The following is a 17,555-nucleotide window of genomic DNA, read 5'->3' on the forward strand; positions in this document are numbered from 1 at the left end:
CAGCCAGGAATTCCTTGCCAAGATCCCAGCCCAATCTCCCCTTTCCCAGTGGGAGCCATTCCCTGTGTAAATGGGATGGTGAGGACGGGAGAAGAAGGCGCTCCAGGGGAGGCTGGATTTAACACATTCCCGATGTCCAAGGCCCAGCAGTAGGAGAACAATTCCCTGGAGCAGGAGCAATAAAAGGTTACGAGCTCAACCTTCCCACCTGGCCGGGAGAGATCCTTTGATGTTAATCCATGGATTTCCCATAAAATGTTATTGGAAAAGCGGCTGCCGGTGTTTGCTCCGGCTCTGTGGGGTGCGGAAAAGAGGAGCTGTCCCAGTTCCCGGCTGCTGGTGGGATCCTTGGAGCAGAGAAATGCTGGATTTGGTCCACTGGAGACCCACCTGATCAAGGATTGGTTTGGGAATGTGTTGGGAGCTGCACAGTGAATGAGGCAGCTCCAAATCCCATCCAACCTGGCCTTGGGCACTGCCAGGGATCCAGGGGCAGCCCCAGCAAATCTGGGAATTCCAGCCCAGCAGGAATTCCTTGCCAAGATCCCAGCCCCATCTCCCCTTTCCCAGTGGGAGCCATTCCCTGGCTCCTGTCCCTGCAGGCCTTGTCCCCAGCCCCTCTCCAGCTCTCCTGGAGCCCCTGCAGGCACTCTGAGGATTCCCTGGAGTTTTCCCTTCTCCAGGGGAACATTCCCAGCTCTCCCAGCCTGGCTCTAGGACACAGGGGCTCCAGAATCCTGGAATGGTTTGGGTTTGGAAGGGACCTTAAATCCCATCCCATTCCCACCCCATCCATGGTCAGGGACACCTCCCACTGCCCCAGGTGGATCCAAGCCCCAGTGTCCAACCTGGCCTTGGGCCCTGCCAGGGCTGAGACTTCCACAACTTCTCTGGGAATTCCTTCCCAGTCCCTCACTCCCCTCACAGCCAAGAATTCCTTCCTAAACGATGAACTTGGAACCATTTTTGTTCATTCCCATCCCATTTCTCCCTGTTTTGATGTCTCCCCAGCAGCACCTTTGGAGAAAGGGTCCCCATCCCTATTCCCAGGCAATCCATTCCAGGGAAATTCAGAACCACACCTCCCTGTACAGATTCTGGCTATTCCAATCCCGGAATTCTGGATTCTCCATTACCTCCAGGTGCTGAGGATGCGGATATTTCTTAAAGGGTTTTTCCACGCCTGGGATGTCGGAGCAGGGAATCCATGTTTGATATTCCGATGGTTTTTTCCACCCCGCCTCCCGTTATCCACTTTTATTCCTTTTTCAGCATCCATTGCTCAGCTCCCTGGATATAAAAATAAACAGCTGGAATCCAAGCCCATTCCCAAAAAGTGGCATTTAATGGACTCCAGAGCTCCAGCTGCTCGCCGGCACTTTAATGGGAAGCAGAACTCTTGGAATTAGCCAGCCTGGAATGTCTCGTCCACCCACTGGCACACCAGGAGTGGAATTCCTCCTCCAGACCCTCTCCAGCCTCAGCTTCTCCTTGGCACAGGGAGGACTTGGACACGAAGGTTTGGAATTTTTCCATGGAGCCCAGAAGTCGTCCAAGGGGAATTTTCCCAGTGGTGGGGAGAGGATGGAAAATTGTCCTCACCAGCGGAGCTCCGAACCATCGGAATTTGGGATTTGGTTCTCCATGGATGTGCAGCTGCCCATCCCTGGCAGTGCCCAAGGCCAGGTTGGAATGGGCTTGGAGCATCCTGGGATAGTGGGAGGTGTCCCTGCCCATGGAATGGGATGAGCTTTAAGGTCCTTTCCCTGAACCATTCCATGATTCCATGATCCTGTGTCTTGGGAAGGTGAAGGATCGTGGAAAAATTCCAAGCTCAAGGGAAGGTCAAGGCCCAACCCAATCTCAGCGGCTGCTCCTGCTGGAATAAAATCTGGGATGCATCCACAGCCTTTTCCTCTCTCTTTTATCCCAGTTTTTGATTTTCCTGCTTGGGCAGGATTCATTCCCAGCTGTTTTCTGATCCAGATGGGTTAAACAAGCCTGGGAATTCCAATCTCATCCCACATGGAGTCTCCTTTCTCCCAGATATCCCAGCTCTCTTCCCTGTCTTTTTTCCAGTTTTTTTCCTTGGCTAATTCCATCCCATCCGTGGGAAAGGCTGGAATTTCCCAAAATTAAATATTTGGCACAAATCCCCGTTTTGTGCCAATTCCTAGTGGGGATGGAGGTGGGAGAGGTAGGAAAGAGGGAACGATCCTCTCCAAGTTAATTTTTTAGGATCGAGTTGAGAATTTAAAAATTAATTTTATAATAAGTTAATTCATTAGACTTAATTAATAATTTATTAAATTATTAATTCTTAATTTAATATTATTATATACTATTAATTAAATTAATTAAATTATTAAAGTCTTCAGCATCCCTGGGATTCCTGGAGCTCAGACCATGAGGGAGAGGATGCCAGATATCTCCATCGCCCACAAAAATTTGGGATTTCTGGTATTCCTTAAAAAACGGTGTTGGAATTGAAGGAAATTTCCATTATCCTATGGGAATAGAGTATTTTTAGGGCCTTTTCCTTGCAAAGGAAATCATGGAATTCCCAGTCTTTGATTATTCGGACAACTGGAAAATAGAGATAAAATCCATTCGTGCCTGCATTTTGTGTTGTTATCCTGTTTGTTTTCCCTCGGATTGCATAATTCCTATAAAAAAAAGCCAGGAATGGTTTGGAGGCGCCTGACTCTGATTTCTCCCAGTCCCTGGGGTGAAAAGAGGGATGGGATGAGCTCTTCCCGGCATTCCAGCACGGAGACCTCCGAACCTCTCCGACGACCTCCCTGTCCCTCTCTGTGGAGTCTCTGGGAAGCTCCAAGGCCATTCCGACCCTTTGGAAATGACTCATCCCGATTGTTCCCTGTTTTCCATGGAGGGAGACAATGAATCCAGGCTTTGTTTTCCAGCCACGGATTTGCCAACGGATGATTCTTCCCGCTGTTTTCATTGGCAAGGAGGAATTGTAAACCTCTGGTGTGTCCTGGGGTTTCTTTTTCCCACTTTTCCATATCCACCGAATCCTATTCGTCTTTTTTTTGGCTTGGAACAGGACAGAACCTTTGGAATGTGCTCCAAAGGGTGAAAAAAACAGGGATGAAGAGGCTCCTCCCTCCTCCACTGGCCCCAGGAATTCCATCCAGTTAAAGTGCCCTTGGCTCCATGATTTTCACAAACATGGGATTAGGCTTTTTCCAGGGAAAACCTCCAGGGGATCCCAGCACTGGGGTGGGAGAATGGATGAATTTAATTCCCATGAGTTCTGGGAAGAAGGAAAAAGGGGGGAAAATAGGCTGGATTTGGGAGAGCTGCCACTTCCCGAATTTGTGAGGTTGTAATTCCCATCCCTTCCTGGGATGCTGGACTTGGATGGGGCCTGGATACAATCCACAAGGGAAGAGAGATGGAGAGGATGGAGGGAAACATGGGAAAAGACCAAAAAAGAAGGGAAAGCACAGGGAAACAACACCAGGAGAGGTTTGGATTGGATATCGGGAAGAATTCCTTTATGGGAAAGGTTGCCAAGGGTGAAAATTCCTGATGTTCAACCCACGGGACAGGGAATGCTGACAGGGATGGAGCAGCCAAGGGCCAGGGAGTCTCCCTGGAATCATCCCAAATGCCAAAGAGGGGCACTCAGGGAATCCTAAAAGTTGGGAAAAAATATCCAAATCCAAACTTCAAAATCCTGTTTTCCAGGGAGGTTTGGATTCCCCATCCATGGAAGTGTCCAAGGGAAGGTTCTGGATGGGCTCTAAGGTCCATTCCGCCCCAAACCATTCCATGATTTCCATGATTCAACCCAATATCCCAAATACCCACCAAACCCTTCCCAAAAGCCAGAATTCCATGGCCTGAAGTGGCTTGAAGATGAAGGATCGTGGATTCCATGGAATAGGAGGAGCTTTAGGGTCCTCTCCCTGAACCATTCCACGATTCTGGGAAGGCTCAGGAAGATGAAGGATCATGGAATAGGTTCCAGCCTTGAGGGAAGATCCAAGCACAATCCGACTTCAGCAGCTGGATTAAAACCCCAGATGCATCCCGAGCCTTTTCCTCTCTTTTTTTTTTTTATATGGGATAAAAAATACCCAGCACATTTCAGGGATTGGTTCTTTGGGAAGGCTGGGATGGGAATGGAAAACACAGATGGGACAAATTCAAACTCATTTCCCTCTGGAAGCGGATTCCGGATGGAGCCAAACCCGGAGCAGTTTCACGGCTCATTTCTTGGGAGTCTCCTGCAGATCCCCACAAATCATCCCTCAATCCCAGGCTCTGGGCTTTTCTGGGATGAAACCCGACTGCAGCTCTCACACAACACAGGGTTATCCATGGAAAAAGCCGATTTCAGGAATTTCTGGTTGTCAACCCACCTTTAAATTCATCACCATCTTTTCCATGACTGCGTCTTCCAGGGGGGAAATTCCAGCACCGGGAATCCCATCCTGGGATAAGCCTGAAGGGGTCAGGCCTCAAGGCAAGGCTGAAACAAGTCGTGTCACTCAAATCCAGGGAAATCCCCACCTTCCCATAGGAAAACTCACGGATTTGGGAGTCAGGAGGACACAACGGTGTTTTTTAGGGAGCATCCCATTGGATCAGTGCTCCCGTTGGATCCCTGTTCCCAGGAATGAGCAGAACCCACAGCAGGCCCCGTCCACAGGGGTTAAACCAACAAATCCAGCTGCCAACAGCTCCCAAAAAAAAATTTATGGAAGCGCCTTGACTTGGATCCCACTTCTCATCCCGCTCTCCCTGCGCCGCCTCCCTCTTTTCCAAACGCTCCGGCAAAATCCGCCGGGATTTTGGGTGAAAATTTGGGGGTGGAAAACATTCCCTTCAGAGCAGATAAAACCAGGCACTGCCTGGAAAATTGTTCTTATTGGGGAGCAAAATCCACCCAGCCCATTCCCGGGATTTTTTGGGATGGCTGCTGGAGATTTAGGGAATTCAGCCCCTCTGTGGGATGGAAGTTTTCCAGCTCCTCCAGCTCCTGGAGGGAATGGGAACACAACAGGGGTGTTGTGTCCAGATGGTCCCAAAGGTGTCCCCACACATTGGAATTCCAGGGTGGAATTACTCCCGGCATCAGGCCAAGGAAATCCGGGATCAGGGAAGCGCTCGAGCAGCGGAACTTTTGGCAATAAACTCCCACGCATGGGCAGGGAATCCTGGAATCATGGAATGGGTTAGGATGGAAAGGATTTTAGGATCATCCCATTCCCACTCCACCCATGGCAGGGACACCTCCCACTGTCCCAGGTGGATCCATCCTGGCCTTGGGCACTGCCAGGGATCCAGGGGCAGCCCCAGCAAATCTGGGAATTCCAGCCCAGCCAGGAATTCCCTGCCAAGATCCCAGCCCAATCTCCCCTTTCCCAGTGGGAGCCATTCCCTGGCTCCTGTCCCTGCAGGCCTTGTCCCCAGCCCCTCTCCAGCTCTCCTGGAGCCCCTGCAGGCACTCTGAGGATTCCCTGGAATTTTCCCTTTCTCCACAATCCCAATTTTCCCATTCCCACTCCCAAGAGGAGCCACAATTCCATCCCCACAATCAAAACACTGGGAACGGGAATGTTTCAGAGCATTTCTTTGGGAATCACAGTGCTTTGGGCATTATTGCAGATAAGGCAGGCACGGGTGATCCAGAACAAATTCCAGCCAATTCCCTGGATAACCGGAAGCCACAGGGAATTCTTTCCACAGCTCCCACCTGGATTTGGAGGAGGCACAACCAGGCCTGGAGCTGGATGTGGCTGTTCAAGGGAAAAAAACTGGGATGGAGTTGGTTTTTCCAGATGTTCCCACCTGAATTTACCCACCGGAATCCCACGGGATCCTCTTGGCATGAAATCTGGACTGGGAGCATGGATTTCCCTCTGGAAATCCCTGTTTTTATGGAATTGGATGCCCTGGATCCTTCTCTCCTATCGCTGCTGATCCAGGTTTGCCAGGGGAATGCTGGGAATAAAACATGATTTCCCACTGGAAGGGTCTCTGGAGTGAATCCCAAACTTTCAAGCCCGTCCCATTCCAGGCATTCCACAACCCCTTACCCAAGCTGGCCTGGGACGTTCCAAAGGAAACCCGCGGATGGATTTTGATTCCTTGTCTTTCTGGGATAGACAGCAGCGTTCCCAATGGGATGGGGGATGAGCATCCCAAATCTGACATTCCAACATGGATCACGCATCCATTTGGGGCTCTTGGCTCCAGGATTTTTTGGGTTGGGATCACAGGGAATTACACCAGGATGGGAAATCTCAGAATCCTCAAAAATCCAAAGAGATGTTGGACCTGAATTCCCACTGTGCGTTCCAGGAGAGCACTCAGAGAATCCCAGACTCCCTCTGGCACAGCTGGATCCCGGTGGGAAAGGAGCAGGGACCAACATTCCCATAAAACCCAAATTCCCAGTCCCAGCAAGGGCCAAACAGAAGCAACTTTTGTCCTCAGATCCTTTGGGATAATAAAACCTCTGGAAAACTGGAGTGAATCCGGGTGGTTTGATGGTGGCTATAAACAGGGATGGGGGTGGGAATGGGGTTGGGAGGCTTTTAGGGAAAAAAAAACCAAAGGAAAACGAAGCATTTAACGACGGAAAATGAAACCTCCGCCCTGGGATGCGCAAATCCGGAGCCAATTCCTCCGCTCCAACTTTTGGGAAGGGGCCACGGATCAGCCAAAGCTCAGCAGCAGGGATGGGGTTATAAATCCCTATAAATCCCTATAAATCCCAAAGCCGTGCGTTTTCCGTGCGGAAAACATGGAGAAGGAGCTGCCCTGTGCAATGTGGGAGATGTTCCAATGAGAATCCCGGGATTTGATCCCCCATGGATTACATCCCCATCCAACAAAGCAACTAAAATATTTTTCCCTGTTTTTTTAAGCACAGGGTTTAAAATCCCGGCCAGAGCGGGGCAGGAGCTGCCATCAGCGGCTTTTTCCCGGGAAACTGATCCCTCGGGATCACTTTTCCCAGCTCCTCACTCGTTTGGAGCAGCCACAGCTCCAAGGAAAACATGGAATCAAGGATAGATCTCATCCTGCCGAAGGGAGGATGGGAAGATCCCGAATCAGCAAAGGTGCTGGAGAAGCCAGATATTAATGGGATTTTCCTGGTGGGAGAGCGGGAGAAGATTCCTTGGAGAACGGGAATTTGAGGATTAACATCCTCCCAGCACTGGAAAAAACCCTGGGAATCATGGAATTATGGAACCATCCAGGGTGGGACAGACCTCTGGGCTCGAGTCTGACGCTGCCAAGGTCACAAACCCCCAAGTGCCACATCCCACGGGATCATCCCGCTCCGGGGACAGGAGGAGGGAACGGCAAAAGCGGGAATGTCCCAGCATTCCCGTCGGATCCGTGGGAGGCCGAGCAGGCTGTGGATCACGGATTTGTTTGGAAAACAAATCCCACCCCGGGACAGGTTTTTCGCTCCATTAATGCCTGGCAGCGGCGAGGATGGTTTGGGATGTTTTCCATAAGAATCTTTGGGAACACAAGGGAAAATGGCCGATTTTAAAGGAATATCAGTGAGGCTCAGCCTGGAGAAAAGGAGGATCAGGAGGGACCTTCTGGCTCCGCACAAATCCGTGAACATTTGGAGTTAGGTGGGAGTTGGGATCTGATCCCCAAGGAATAACAGGAAAAGAGGGAACGGCCTCAGGTTGTCCCAGGAGAGGCTCCAGATGGACAGGAGGAATCAGCAGGAATTTCCCCATGGAAAGGGGGGTCAGGCCTTGGAAGAGCCCAGGGAGGTTTGGAGTCCCCATCCCTGGAGGTGTCCAAGGAATTCCCGGATGTGGCGCTCAGTGGGGATCAGGCACAGCTTGGACTGGATGATCCCAAAGGTCTTTTCCAACCTCAGGGATTCTGGGATTCTGCAAATACTAAAAAGACCGAGAATTCCCAAAAAAGTGGCTGGGAGACAGTGGGAGGGGAGGAAATCAAAGCCCAGCTGTTCCCGGGATTCCTCTCCGAGGTGGAATGGGAGACCTGTGGGATTGCGAAGCAGCGCCAAGGGAAAACCAGCTCCAGAATTCCATGAAAGGAGTGCAAAGGCCTCAAAATCCACGAGAAACTGGGATTTTGTGGAGCACCAACTCCAAATCCCAGGTTTTGCACCACAGCCTTTCCCATTCCCAAGATTCCAGCTTTGGGAATGCGACGTGTCATCCCAGGGATTCCGGTTTTCCAACAGATTTTCCATAGGTTTTCAATACATAAACGGGATAACACAGGGAAAAGGGAAACTGAGGCTGGATCAGAGAGGGAAAAGTGCTCGGAATCCGTGGGATTTGCTCAGGCCGGCAAATCCCAAATCTTGCCCTGAGAATCCTCTGCACGTTCCCAACTTCTGGATGGAAAGGTTCCTTTCCCTGCCCCCTCCTCAGATTTTCACTGGAATTTGGGATTTACCAACCAGAGCAGCAGGAAAACTCAAACAAAACACAGGAGGCTGGAAAACCAGGAATATTTTGGTGGAGGCTTCGGTGAGGTGACGCTTCCCAGGTGGAATTCCGAAGGGAAGAAGAGTCTTTGGCAGCAGCTGGAGGCCTGGATGAGGTTGTTCCTTCTCCACTTCCAAAATTCCTTCCCAAAATTCCCAGGCAGGCACGGGAGCAGCTTCAGTTGAAAGGTTTCACCAGTTTCATAGCAGCGTAGTTCTGGAAGGATGGAAAAACATGGGAATCGTTGGAAAAATGAGGGAATCACTGGAAAAAATAAGGAAATCCTTGGAAAAATGAGGGAATCCTTGGGAAAATGAGGGAATGATTGGAAAATGAAGGAATCATTGGAAAAATAAGGGAGTGATTGGAAAAATGAGGGAATCACTGGAAAAAATAAGGAAATCCTTGGAAAAATGAGGGAATCCTTGGGAAAATGAGGGAATGATTGGAAAATGAGGGAATCATTGGAAAAATAAGAGAGTGATTGGAAAAATGAGGGAATCACTGGAAAAAAATGAGGGAATGATCCGAAAAATAAGGAAATGATTGGAAGAATTTAACAAGCACCAGGAGTCATTCCTGGATTTTAGTTGCTCTTCCCAAAATTTTTAAGAGAAATTCCCACCTCTTCAAACCCTTGGAATAAATTTGGCCCCTCCCTCCAGCACCATCCCAGTGTCCAACCAGTGGGAAGCATTCCCAGTTTTCCTTGATTTGCTGGAGCCTCCTCCTCTCCTCTGCATCCCGCTGCTCCTTCCCATCCTCTGGGATTCCCAAAAATCTCATGGATTCACCACCCAACCCTTGGCCCTGTATCCCTACAGCTCCTTTTTCCACGATCCCACAAAATTTGGGACATCACCTGTTCTGCCCCTTGGGAAAGGGGTCCTGGAGCATTCCCGAAGCTGTGCCAGGAATTTTCTGGAATGCAGAGTTTTCCAGCAGGGAGAGGCTCCCCCAGCCCTGCCCCATCCTCATTTATTCCAAGGACAAATCCAGCCAGCAGCTCCATGGAATTATCCCAAAGGCAACCAGGGGAGGCAAAGCTATCCCAGATTTTTTCCCTCTGCATCCCAGAAAATCCTGGGATCCGTCCCAGCACTTGGTGCTGCTCAGGACATGCCAGGAACGGCCTTCCCATGTTTTTTTTTTTGGGATCTCCACCATTCCTGATATCATGGAATTGTTGAGGTTGGAAAAGAGCCCCAACCCTTGTTCGTCATTATCCATGTCCTCAAACACCACATCCGGATGTTTTTGGAATAATTCCATGGATGGGGTCTCCACCACTGCTCCAGGGCTGGACACTGCTTTCCACGAGGGATTTTCCTTAATATCCAGCCTAAAATTGCCTTGGAACAACTTGAGGCCGTTCCCTCTTGTCCTGTTGTTCCCTGGGAGCAGATCCCAAATCCCACCTGGCTCCAAACTTTCGGGGGATTGTGGAGAGCCAGAGGTCCCCACTGATCCTGGCTTTTATCCGGGATGTGCCCCTTTCCCTCAGCTTTTCCTGGTGCTCCAGCCCCTTCCCAACTCCATTCCCATCCCTGGCCATGCTCCAACCCCTCTATATTTTTCCCACGAGGATCCCAAACCCCAGAAATGGCCCTTTTTAACCCGTTGTGTTCCCCAGCATGGAATTTTCCATCCCGCTGAATCCACCACCCCTCAGGCCTCGGCGCCAATCCCAGCCGCTCCGTACCGGGAAGGCGTAGACGAAGATTCCCAGGAAAAGCAGCAGGATGAAGAGGAGGATGGCCAGGATCAGCACCCACTTGTAGCGGCGCCACAGGATGAACTTCAGGGTCTTGTACGGTGACGTGAACCACAGGAAGGAGGTCTCGGGACGCCTGGAGCCAAGGGAAGGGCAGGTCGCCTCGGAATTTCGTCCTCCTGGATCCCCGGTCCCGCCCGCCTTGAAGGTCCCAGACCAGCCTCGAAATCCCACTGGATTTGGCCATCCAGTTTCCCAGTCCCACTGGAATGTGGCAGCTCCTCATCCCTCCGGGGATGTCCCATCAAGGCCCACCCTGGTGGTCCAGACCAGCCTCCCAAATCCTGCTGGACTGGTGATCCAGACCAACCTCCCAATCCAAATGGATTCATGGTCCAGAATCCCACTGCTCTCAGGTCTATCATCTTTCTGGACACATCCCATGAATGTTCTTGGTGATCCAGACCAGCCTCCCAATCCCACTGGATTGGTGATCCAGACCAGCCTCCCAGTCCCACTGGATTGGTGATCCAGGCCAGTTTCCCAATCCCACTGGATTGGTGATCCAGGCCAGCCTCCCAATCCCACTGGATTGGTGATCCAGGCCAGTTTCCCAATCCCACTGGATTGGTGATCCAGGCCAGCCTCCCAGTCCCACTGGATTGGTGATCCAGACCAGCTTCCCAATCCCACTGGATTGGTAAACCAGACCAGTCTCCCAATCCCACTGGATTGGTGATCCAGGCCAGCCTCCCAATCCCACTGGAATGTGTCAGCTTTCCATCTCTCTGGGTATGCCCCACCAACACCCTCCTTGGTGATCCAGACCAGACTCCCAGTCCCGCTGGATTCATGCTCCAGATTAACCTTCAAATGACCCCGGACTGTCTCAGCTCTTCCATCCTCCTGGATACATCCCACCAGTGCCCTCCCTGGTGCTCCAGACCAGCTTCCAAATCCCAATGGATTCATGGTCCAGACCAGCCCCCCAGTCCCCCTGGACTGGTGCTCCAGACCGACTTCCCAGCACCACAGAATTTGTTCTCCAGCCCTCCCTCCCAGTCCCCTGCAGCTGGAAACACAGAATTCCCATTTGGTCCTCGAGAATTCCGTGCCCCGGTGGCTGCTTTTCCATTCGGGATGTTCTTACTTGGGATCCTCCAGCCTGGGGTTCATGTTGGGCTCATCCCGTCCCATCCCGGCTGGACGTTCCTCGTGCTCCTGTTCCGCCACGATTTCCAAAGTCATCTCCAGTTTGCCCTGGATGGGTCAAACAAAAACTCATTTATTATCCCCAAAAACAGGGGGGAAAGGTGAGGAATGAACGTGGGATGGAAAACAGGGAATAGGGGAAGAAAATGTGCTGTGAGCAGAACCGAACCACTCCCAACAATGACCACGAGGATCCCAGGAGTCCAAGATCCCTCACCTGTCACTGGAGATATTCCAGGAAATCCCGGATCCCATGGACACCCAGATTTGGGCAACCACAGAACCCCAGGATCGCTGAGGCTGGAAAACCCTTCTGGGATCAAGTCCAAGCTGTGACCCACCATCACCGAGTTCCACATCCAGTCTTTCCCAATTCCCTGATTCCCCATTTCCCTGGAACCAGTTCAGGGTTTTTTGGTTGAATCACTGAATTCCCTGCCTGGATTCCCTCACCTGCATGGAACAGCCACCAAAACCTGGAACAGGAGCCCAGACACCTTCGAAATTATCACTGGGACAGCTGGAATTTTTTCCAGGTGTTTAGGACACAAGATTGTTGGGAATAATCGTGATAGGGAATCAAATTTGGTGGCACGTTCCAAAACCCTGGGTGAAAATCCCACAAAACCGATCGTTCCTCTGCACGGTGCCGGAAAACTTCCAGCCAACCACAGTGGATCTGGCTGGATCCACAAAATCTCCAGCTGGAAACGGAATTTCTTGCCCTGGCTTGAACTGAATGAAGATTTCAGGGAGTTCTGGAACGGTTTGGATTGGGAAGGAATTTAAAGCCTTGGACACCTCCAGAGAAGTGGGAATTGGAGTGAAGGATCCAAGGAAAAACACGGAGAGGTCACTTTACCGCCAGGATCTTCTGCTGGCTCTGCTCGGCCACGCAGGGCCACCAGCCCTTGACGGTTTTCTGCTCAAAGAGGGACACGGAGCGGCCGGAGGACAGGGAATCATCCACGAGATCCAGGGAACACTTTTCCGCTGTCTTGGCAGGCTTGGGCATCTTGTTGAGATCCATCTGGATGGATCCTGCAGGGAAGAACATTCCGGGTGAGACATCTCAGTGGGTAAAGCCTTAAGACGTGGAATGTTCCCTTGATCCCATGGAGTCTGGGCCACCCCGGCCATCCCAATCCAAACTCCCAACTTCCACTGCCCCACGTGGCTCCAAGCCCCATCCAGCCTGGCCTTGGACACTCCCAGGGATCCAGGAGCAGCCACAGCTTGTCCACACAACCTGTGCTGGTGATGTTTTCCCCTTTTTTTGGGATGGATCCCAGAAATTCCCAACTTACCCAAGTAGTCGTCGAAGGAGAACTTGTCGTTGTCCCAGATCTGGAGGATCAGCTGGGGTGGGATCTTGTTTTCCGTCTTGTCCAAGCTCCAGAAGTGTTCCTAAAATCCCACCAGGAAAGAAACCACGGGAAAATGAAAGATAAATCAGGAGAGCTGGGCAGAGCCTGGCTCTGGAAATCCTGGAATTCCTGGGGTGTCCTGCTGTGGATCTCAAGGAGCAGAGGCTCTGGAAAACTCTTGGATAAGGATAATCAGTGGAAAACCCAAGATGCTTCTTGGAAGGTTTCGGCAGCAATTTATGCCTCAATTTAATGATTTAATTTAATGTAATTAATTTTATTTAAATAATTTAATTTAATTTAATGCAATTTAGGATATGGCTCCATGGGATCCCAAACAGGATTCTTAGGAGTGACAGAAATTCCCACATTTCCAGTGAGGATGACTCTCCAAGGTGAAACGAACAAGTGTTGAGTGTCGGCGCTGCCAAACTTCACCTTCCTCTTAATTCATGGAAAAATGTGGGATTGACACCTAAATCAGCACTTCCAGCAGGGAATTCCCAAGGATTCCTTCCCTTCCAGATCCACCACGGCTTCGATCTGCTCCCAGCTCTGCCACAGGCAGCGGGACAATCGGAGGCCATCAAATGCCAGTTCCACCTTCAGGCCACCCGCGGCTCCTGAATTTATTAATGGAGCATGGGTGTGGGGAAAGGAAGATTCCGTTGTATCCCAGGAATCTCCTGATACCAAAATGGTTGCTCCAAGCCCCAAAACATCCCTCAGACTGCTCCAGGCTCCTCTGGCACTGCTCACAGTGGGGAACAAAATCATGGAATCATGGAACGCTTTGGGTGGGAAGGGAGCTGAAAACTCAGCCCATCCCACATGGGCAGGGACACCTCCCACTATCCCAGGTGGATCCAAGCCCCAGTGTCCAACCTGGCCTTGGGCACTGCCAGGGATCCAGGGGCAGCCCCAGCAAATCTGGGAATTCCAGCCCAGGCAGGAATTCCTTGCCAAGATCCCAGCCCAATCTCCCCTTTCCCAGTGGGAGCCATTCCCTGGCTCCTGTCCCTGCAGGCCTTGTCCCCAGCCCCTCTCCAGCTCTCCTGGAGCCCCTGCAGGCACTCTGAGGATTCCCTGGAATTTTCCCTTCTCCAGGGGAACATTCCCAAGTTATCCATGAGTTCTGCACCCCAGAGAAAGGAATATCCACTGCCTGGGAAGCGGCATCCACGTCACCATTTCCATGTGTGAAACCAGGAGTTTTTTCCAACAGGGATCTAACACCACTGTTGGGATGCCTAGGAGTTAGGATTAAGAATCCCAGAACCCCTGAGGTTGGAAAAGCCTTTTGGGATCAACGAGTCCAAACTGTGCCAAATCCGCACCTCAGCATCCAGGAATTCCTTGAACATCTCCGGGGATGAAGACTCCAACTCTCCCTGGACACTTCCTAAGCCTGACCATCCTTTCCACTTAAAAAATTCCTCTTGATGTCCAAAAAAGAAATTTTGGGATAAAGGAGAAAGACAAAATCCCACCCAAGGCTGAGGGATTGTTGGGATTGTTATTCCTGGCTCCAGCAAAGAGCAGGAAAATCCCAGTGGGATTCCTGACACCCCTCCAAGGGTGTTCTGGTGGCAATTCCTCCTGGAAGTGTCAGAAATGACGGGATCTAATTAAAACCAGGAAACTCCAGCGTTATTCATCCCTCGCTCCATAAATTCACCCCAGGACTTGGATTCATTATTTCATCCAATATTAAATTATAAAAAGGAGGAAAAACGTGTCACATTCCATAGGAACACAAATATTCCAGCTGGGAGTCCGTGGGCACTCCAATCCCATTGGATTCATTTTAAGAGATCCGCCTGGATGGTTCTGTTTCAATTTCGCTCCGTTCCCTGCCCGGTTTTGGGAAAACGTGCCAGGAATTTTGCATTGGAGCATTTTATGGATGCATTTGAGATATTGAATAATCCAGAAATCCCAAAGGAAGTCCATGGAAAATTCCCTCTCTCCCCTCTGCTGGTTGCAGTGGGTTGGGATGGATGTTTATCCAGGGGGATTTTTCCCCAGCTTTTCCAGCCGTTTTGAATTAAAATTGCTAAAAAGGGGGAAGAGTTGACGTTGATTCTGCCTTTTCCCAGAAAATGGGGAAAGAAGGGATCCATAGGGATCCACGAGCCATGGATCCATGGATAACAAAGCCGGGATGACCTCAGGAGGGGCTGGAAAATTCCAAGGTGGCAGAGGGTCCATGTCCAAGGTGAACACCACCAGCTCCTTTGGATTGTCCCTTCCAGGAGAAATCCAGGTTCCCAAGCTTGGCTTGGAAAAGGGGGAATTAAATATGGAATTCCAGACCTGTTCACGCTGAAAGGGACCTTCAAGACCATCTCATTTCCTAGACGGAATATTCCCTGGAAAGGAAATTTCCACAAGCTCCATGTCCTCCAGGTGCCTCTTCTTTCCCAGTGAATTCCTGGCTCAGAGGTTCATCCCATCACTCCCGCATTCCATGGATGTGTCCATGCTCCAGGTGCATCCCACACTCCCTTCTGGGCTGATGCAACTTCCCAAGGATTCGTTGGAATTTCTCATTGCCCCATCCCATCCACACAGAGCCAAACTTGAGGAAAACCTCGCACTTGGGATCATCTCCCACCTATCCCAGCTGGATCCGTGCCCTCGGGATAATGAAGCTGAAGGAAAGGTTGGATGGGATCTTGGGAAGGAATTCCAGGCTGTGAGGGTGGGGAATTCTCTGGGCTGGAATTCCCAGATTTGCTGTGGCTGCCCCTGGATCCCTGGCAGTGTCCAAGGCCAGGTTGGACACTGGGGCTTGGATCCACCTGGGACAGTGGCATGGGGGTCCCTGGATGGGCTTTAAGGTCCTGCCCATTCCAAACCACTCCACAATTCCATGGAACTGCTGGCAAACCCGGCAGACTTTGGGACTCCACCTTCCCTCCTTCCCACTGCAATATCCAAGGAAAAGGGAACGAAACCTTGGCTCTGCACCCTCTGCATCCCAATCCCTCAGAACAACATCCCGGCATTCAGAGATAACTCAGGTGGGGCTCGACCCTTTCCAGGCGGGAATTCAATGCTCCATTTCTCCAAATTCCCTTTTTTTTTTTTTTTTTTTTTTTTGGTGGAAAAACACCATAAAATATCACTTGGCTGGAGACAAAACCTCCCTGCTCCGAGCCCCGTCCAGCTGGGGACACCCAGAGCTCCGCTGGAAAGGCAGGAAAAGGAACAGGGAATTGGGAAGGAGGAATTTGATGCCGAGAGAAGTTTATGGGTCCCTTTCAAGGCAGCGTGAAATTCACTTCCATGATTAAATCGAGCTCCGAACATTCCCTATAAAAACAACCCGGAGTGCGAAATTTATATCCCGGCCTTGTCCAAACCGCGGGGAAAAAAAGGCTGGAATTATTGTTTGGGGGGTTGTTTTCCAAGCGAGGGGAGGCTCGGGGGTATTTTATGGATTTTTGTGGATAAAGCAGCAGGGAAAAAATCGGCTCCGATTCCCAGGAAAGCGTTTAATTTTACATTTTCGGTCTTAAAGTCCTACTCAGAATTCTTCTCCCAGAATCCCGGGATCAATGAGGTTGGAAAAGCCCTCCAAGGTCATTGAGTCCAAGCTGTGCCCGATGCCCGCCCTGGCACTGGGTGCCACATCCAGGAATTCCTTGGACACCTCCAGGGATGGGGATTCCAAACCTCCCTGGGCACTTCCAAGGCCTGAGCACCCTTTCCATGGGGAAATTCCTGCTGGTGTCCACCCTGAGCCTCCCCTGGCACAGCCTGAGGCCGTTCCCTCTTATCCCGTTATCCCCTGGGATCAGATCCCAGCTCCCACCTGGTTCCAACATTCCAGGAAGTTGTGGAGAGCCAGAAGGGCCCCCTGGATCTTCCTTTTCTCCAGGCTGAGCCCTTTTCCCAGCTCCCTCAGGGATTCTCCAGCCATTTCCCAGTTCCGTTCCCTTCCCTGGCCACGCTCCAGCCCATCTGTGTCCATAAGAATCCCAGAACCAGACCTGGCACATCCATGGAGATGCCATTTGCTCCGACATTCCATGCAAACCCTTTCCTACTACTAAAGAGCTTCCCGGATCCAGATCTGGCAACCCCATCCAGCTGCTGCTGGAATTGGCACAGGAAGCTGAACATTCCCAAACCAATTCCATGCATTTTCCGCCCCGTGGCACCTGCGGGATGTGGGAGTCGAGCTCTTCCCTGAGCGGATGCCCGGGAAAATGGGATCCACATCCAGGTGACCTCGGATTGTCCTGGCTGTCCCATGGCCCATCCCATAAGAGGCTTAACTGGGAATCCAAAGTTTAAATTTCCAGTTTAGGCTGGATTTTAGGGAAAATTCCTTCACGGAAAGGGTTTTCCAGCCATGCAGAGGCTGCCCAGGGAAACGACGGAATGTCCATCCCTGGAATGATTTAAAATCCCTCTGGCACCTGGGGACGTGGTCAGTGCTGGCTTTGGCAGAGCTGGTGATCTTAGAAGGCTTTTCCATCCAAAATCATTCCATGATTTTCTCATTTTCCATCCCAGAAACTGTTTTCCTGCAGGACTAAAAAACCTGGGAATGTGCTCTTCCCATGCAGCCAACATGGTTTGAGTTTTCCAGGGCTGGAAGAGAAAGATGGCACCAAAAAAAGCGGGAACAAAGATGGAAATTCCAAAGGAATGCTGAGAAAAGCACTAAAAAAGCATTTCCGTATTTTTTTCGAAGAGCTGTCCTAAGCATGGGGATATTTCTCTTCCATGGAACTATTTTAGAAACTCAGATTGGAAGAAATTCCCCTCTCAGAAGGA

At 50.9% G+C, this 17,555-nt stretch overlaps 1 protein-coding gene across 6 annotated transcripts in view; it reads right to left on the reverse strand.

Annotated features, from left to right (window-relative positions):
• Positions 1 to 5,590: 5,590 nt before the first annotated feature.
• DYSF (dysferlin) overlaps positions 5,591 to 17,555 on the reverse strand; it is a 72,913-nt gene continuing 60,948 nt past the window's right edge. For all 6 annotated transcript variants that reach the window (XM_054514543.1, XM_054514542.1, XM_036381704.2 and 3 more), the window contains 5 exons: positions 12,705 to 12,804; positions 12,260 to 12,438; positions 11,336 to 11,445; positions 10,174 to 10,321; positions 5,591 to 8,687 (listed from right to left, as the gene is read on the reverse strand). In XM_054514543.1, the coding sequence (XP_054370518.1) occupies positions 8,649 to 8,687; positions 10,174 to 10,321; positions 11,336 to 11,445; positions 12,260 to 12,438; positions 12,705 to 12,804 (576 nt within the window). In that variant the 3' untranslated portion in view covers positions 5,591 to 8,648. The remainder of the gene's footprint in view (positions 8,688 to 10,173; positions 10,322 to 11,335; positions 11,446 to 12,259; positions 12,439 to 12,704; positions 12,805 to 17,555) is intronic.

Source organism: Molothrus ater, chromosome 4, assembly GCF_012460135.2.
Source record: "Molothrus ater isolate BHLD 08-10-18 breed brown headed cowbird chromosome 4, BPBGC_Mater_1.1, whole genome shotgun sequence".
NCBI lineage: Eukaryota > Metazoa > Chordata > Aves > Passeriformes > Icteridae > Molothrus > Molothrus ater.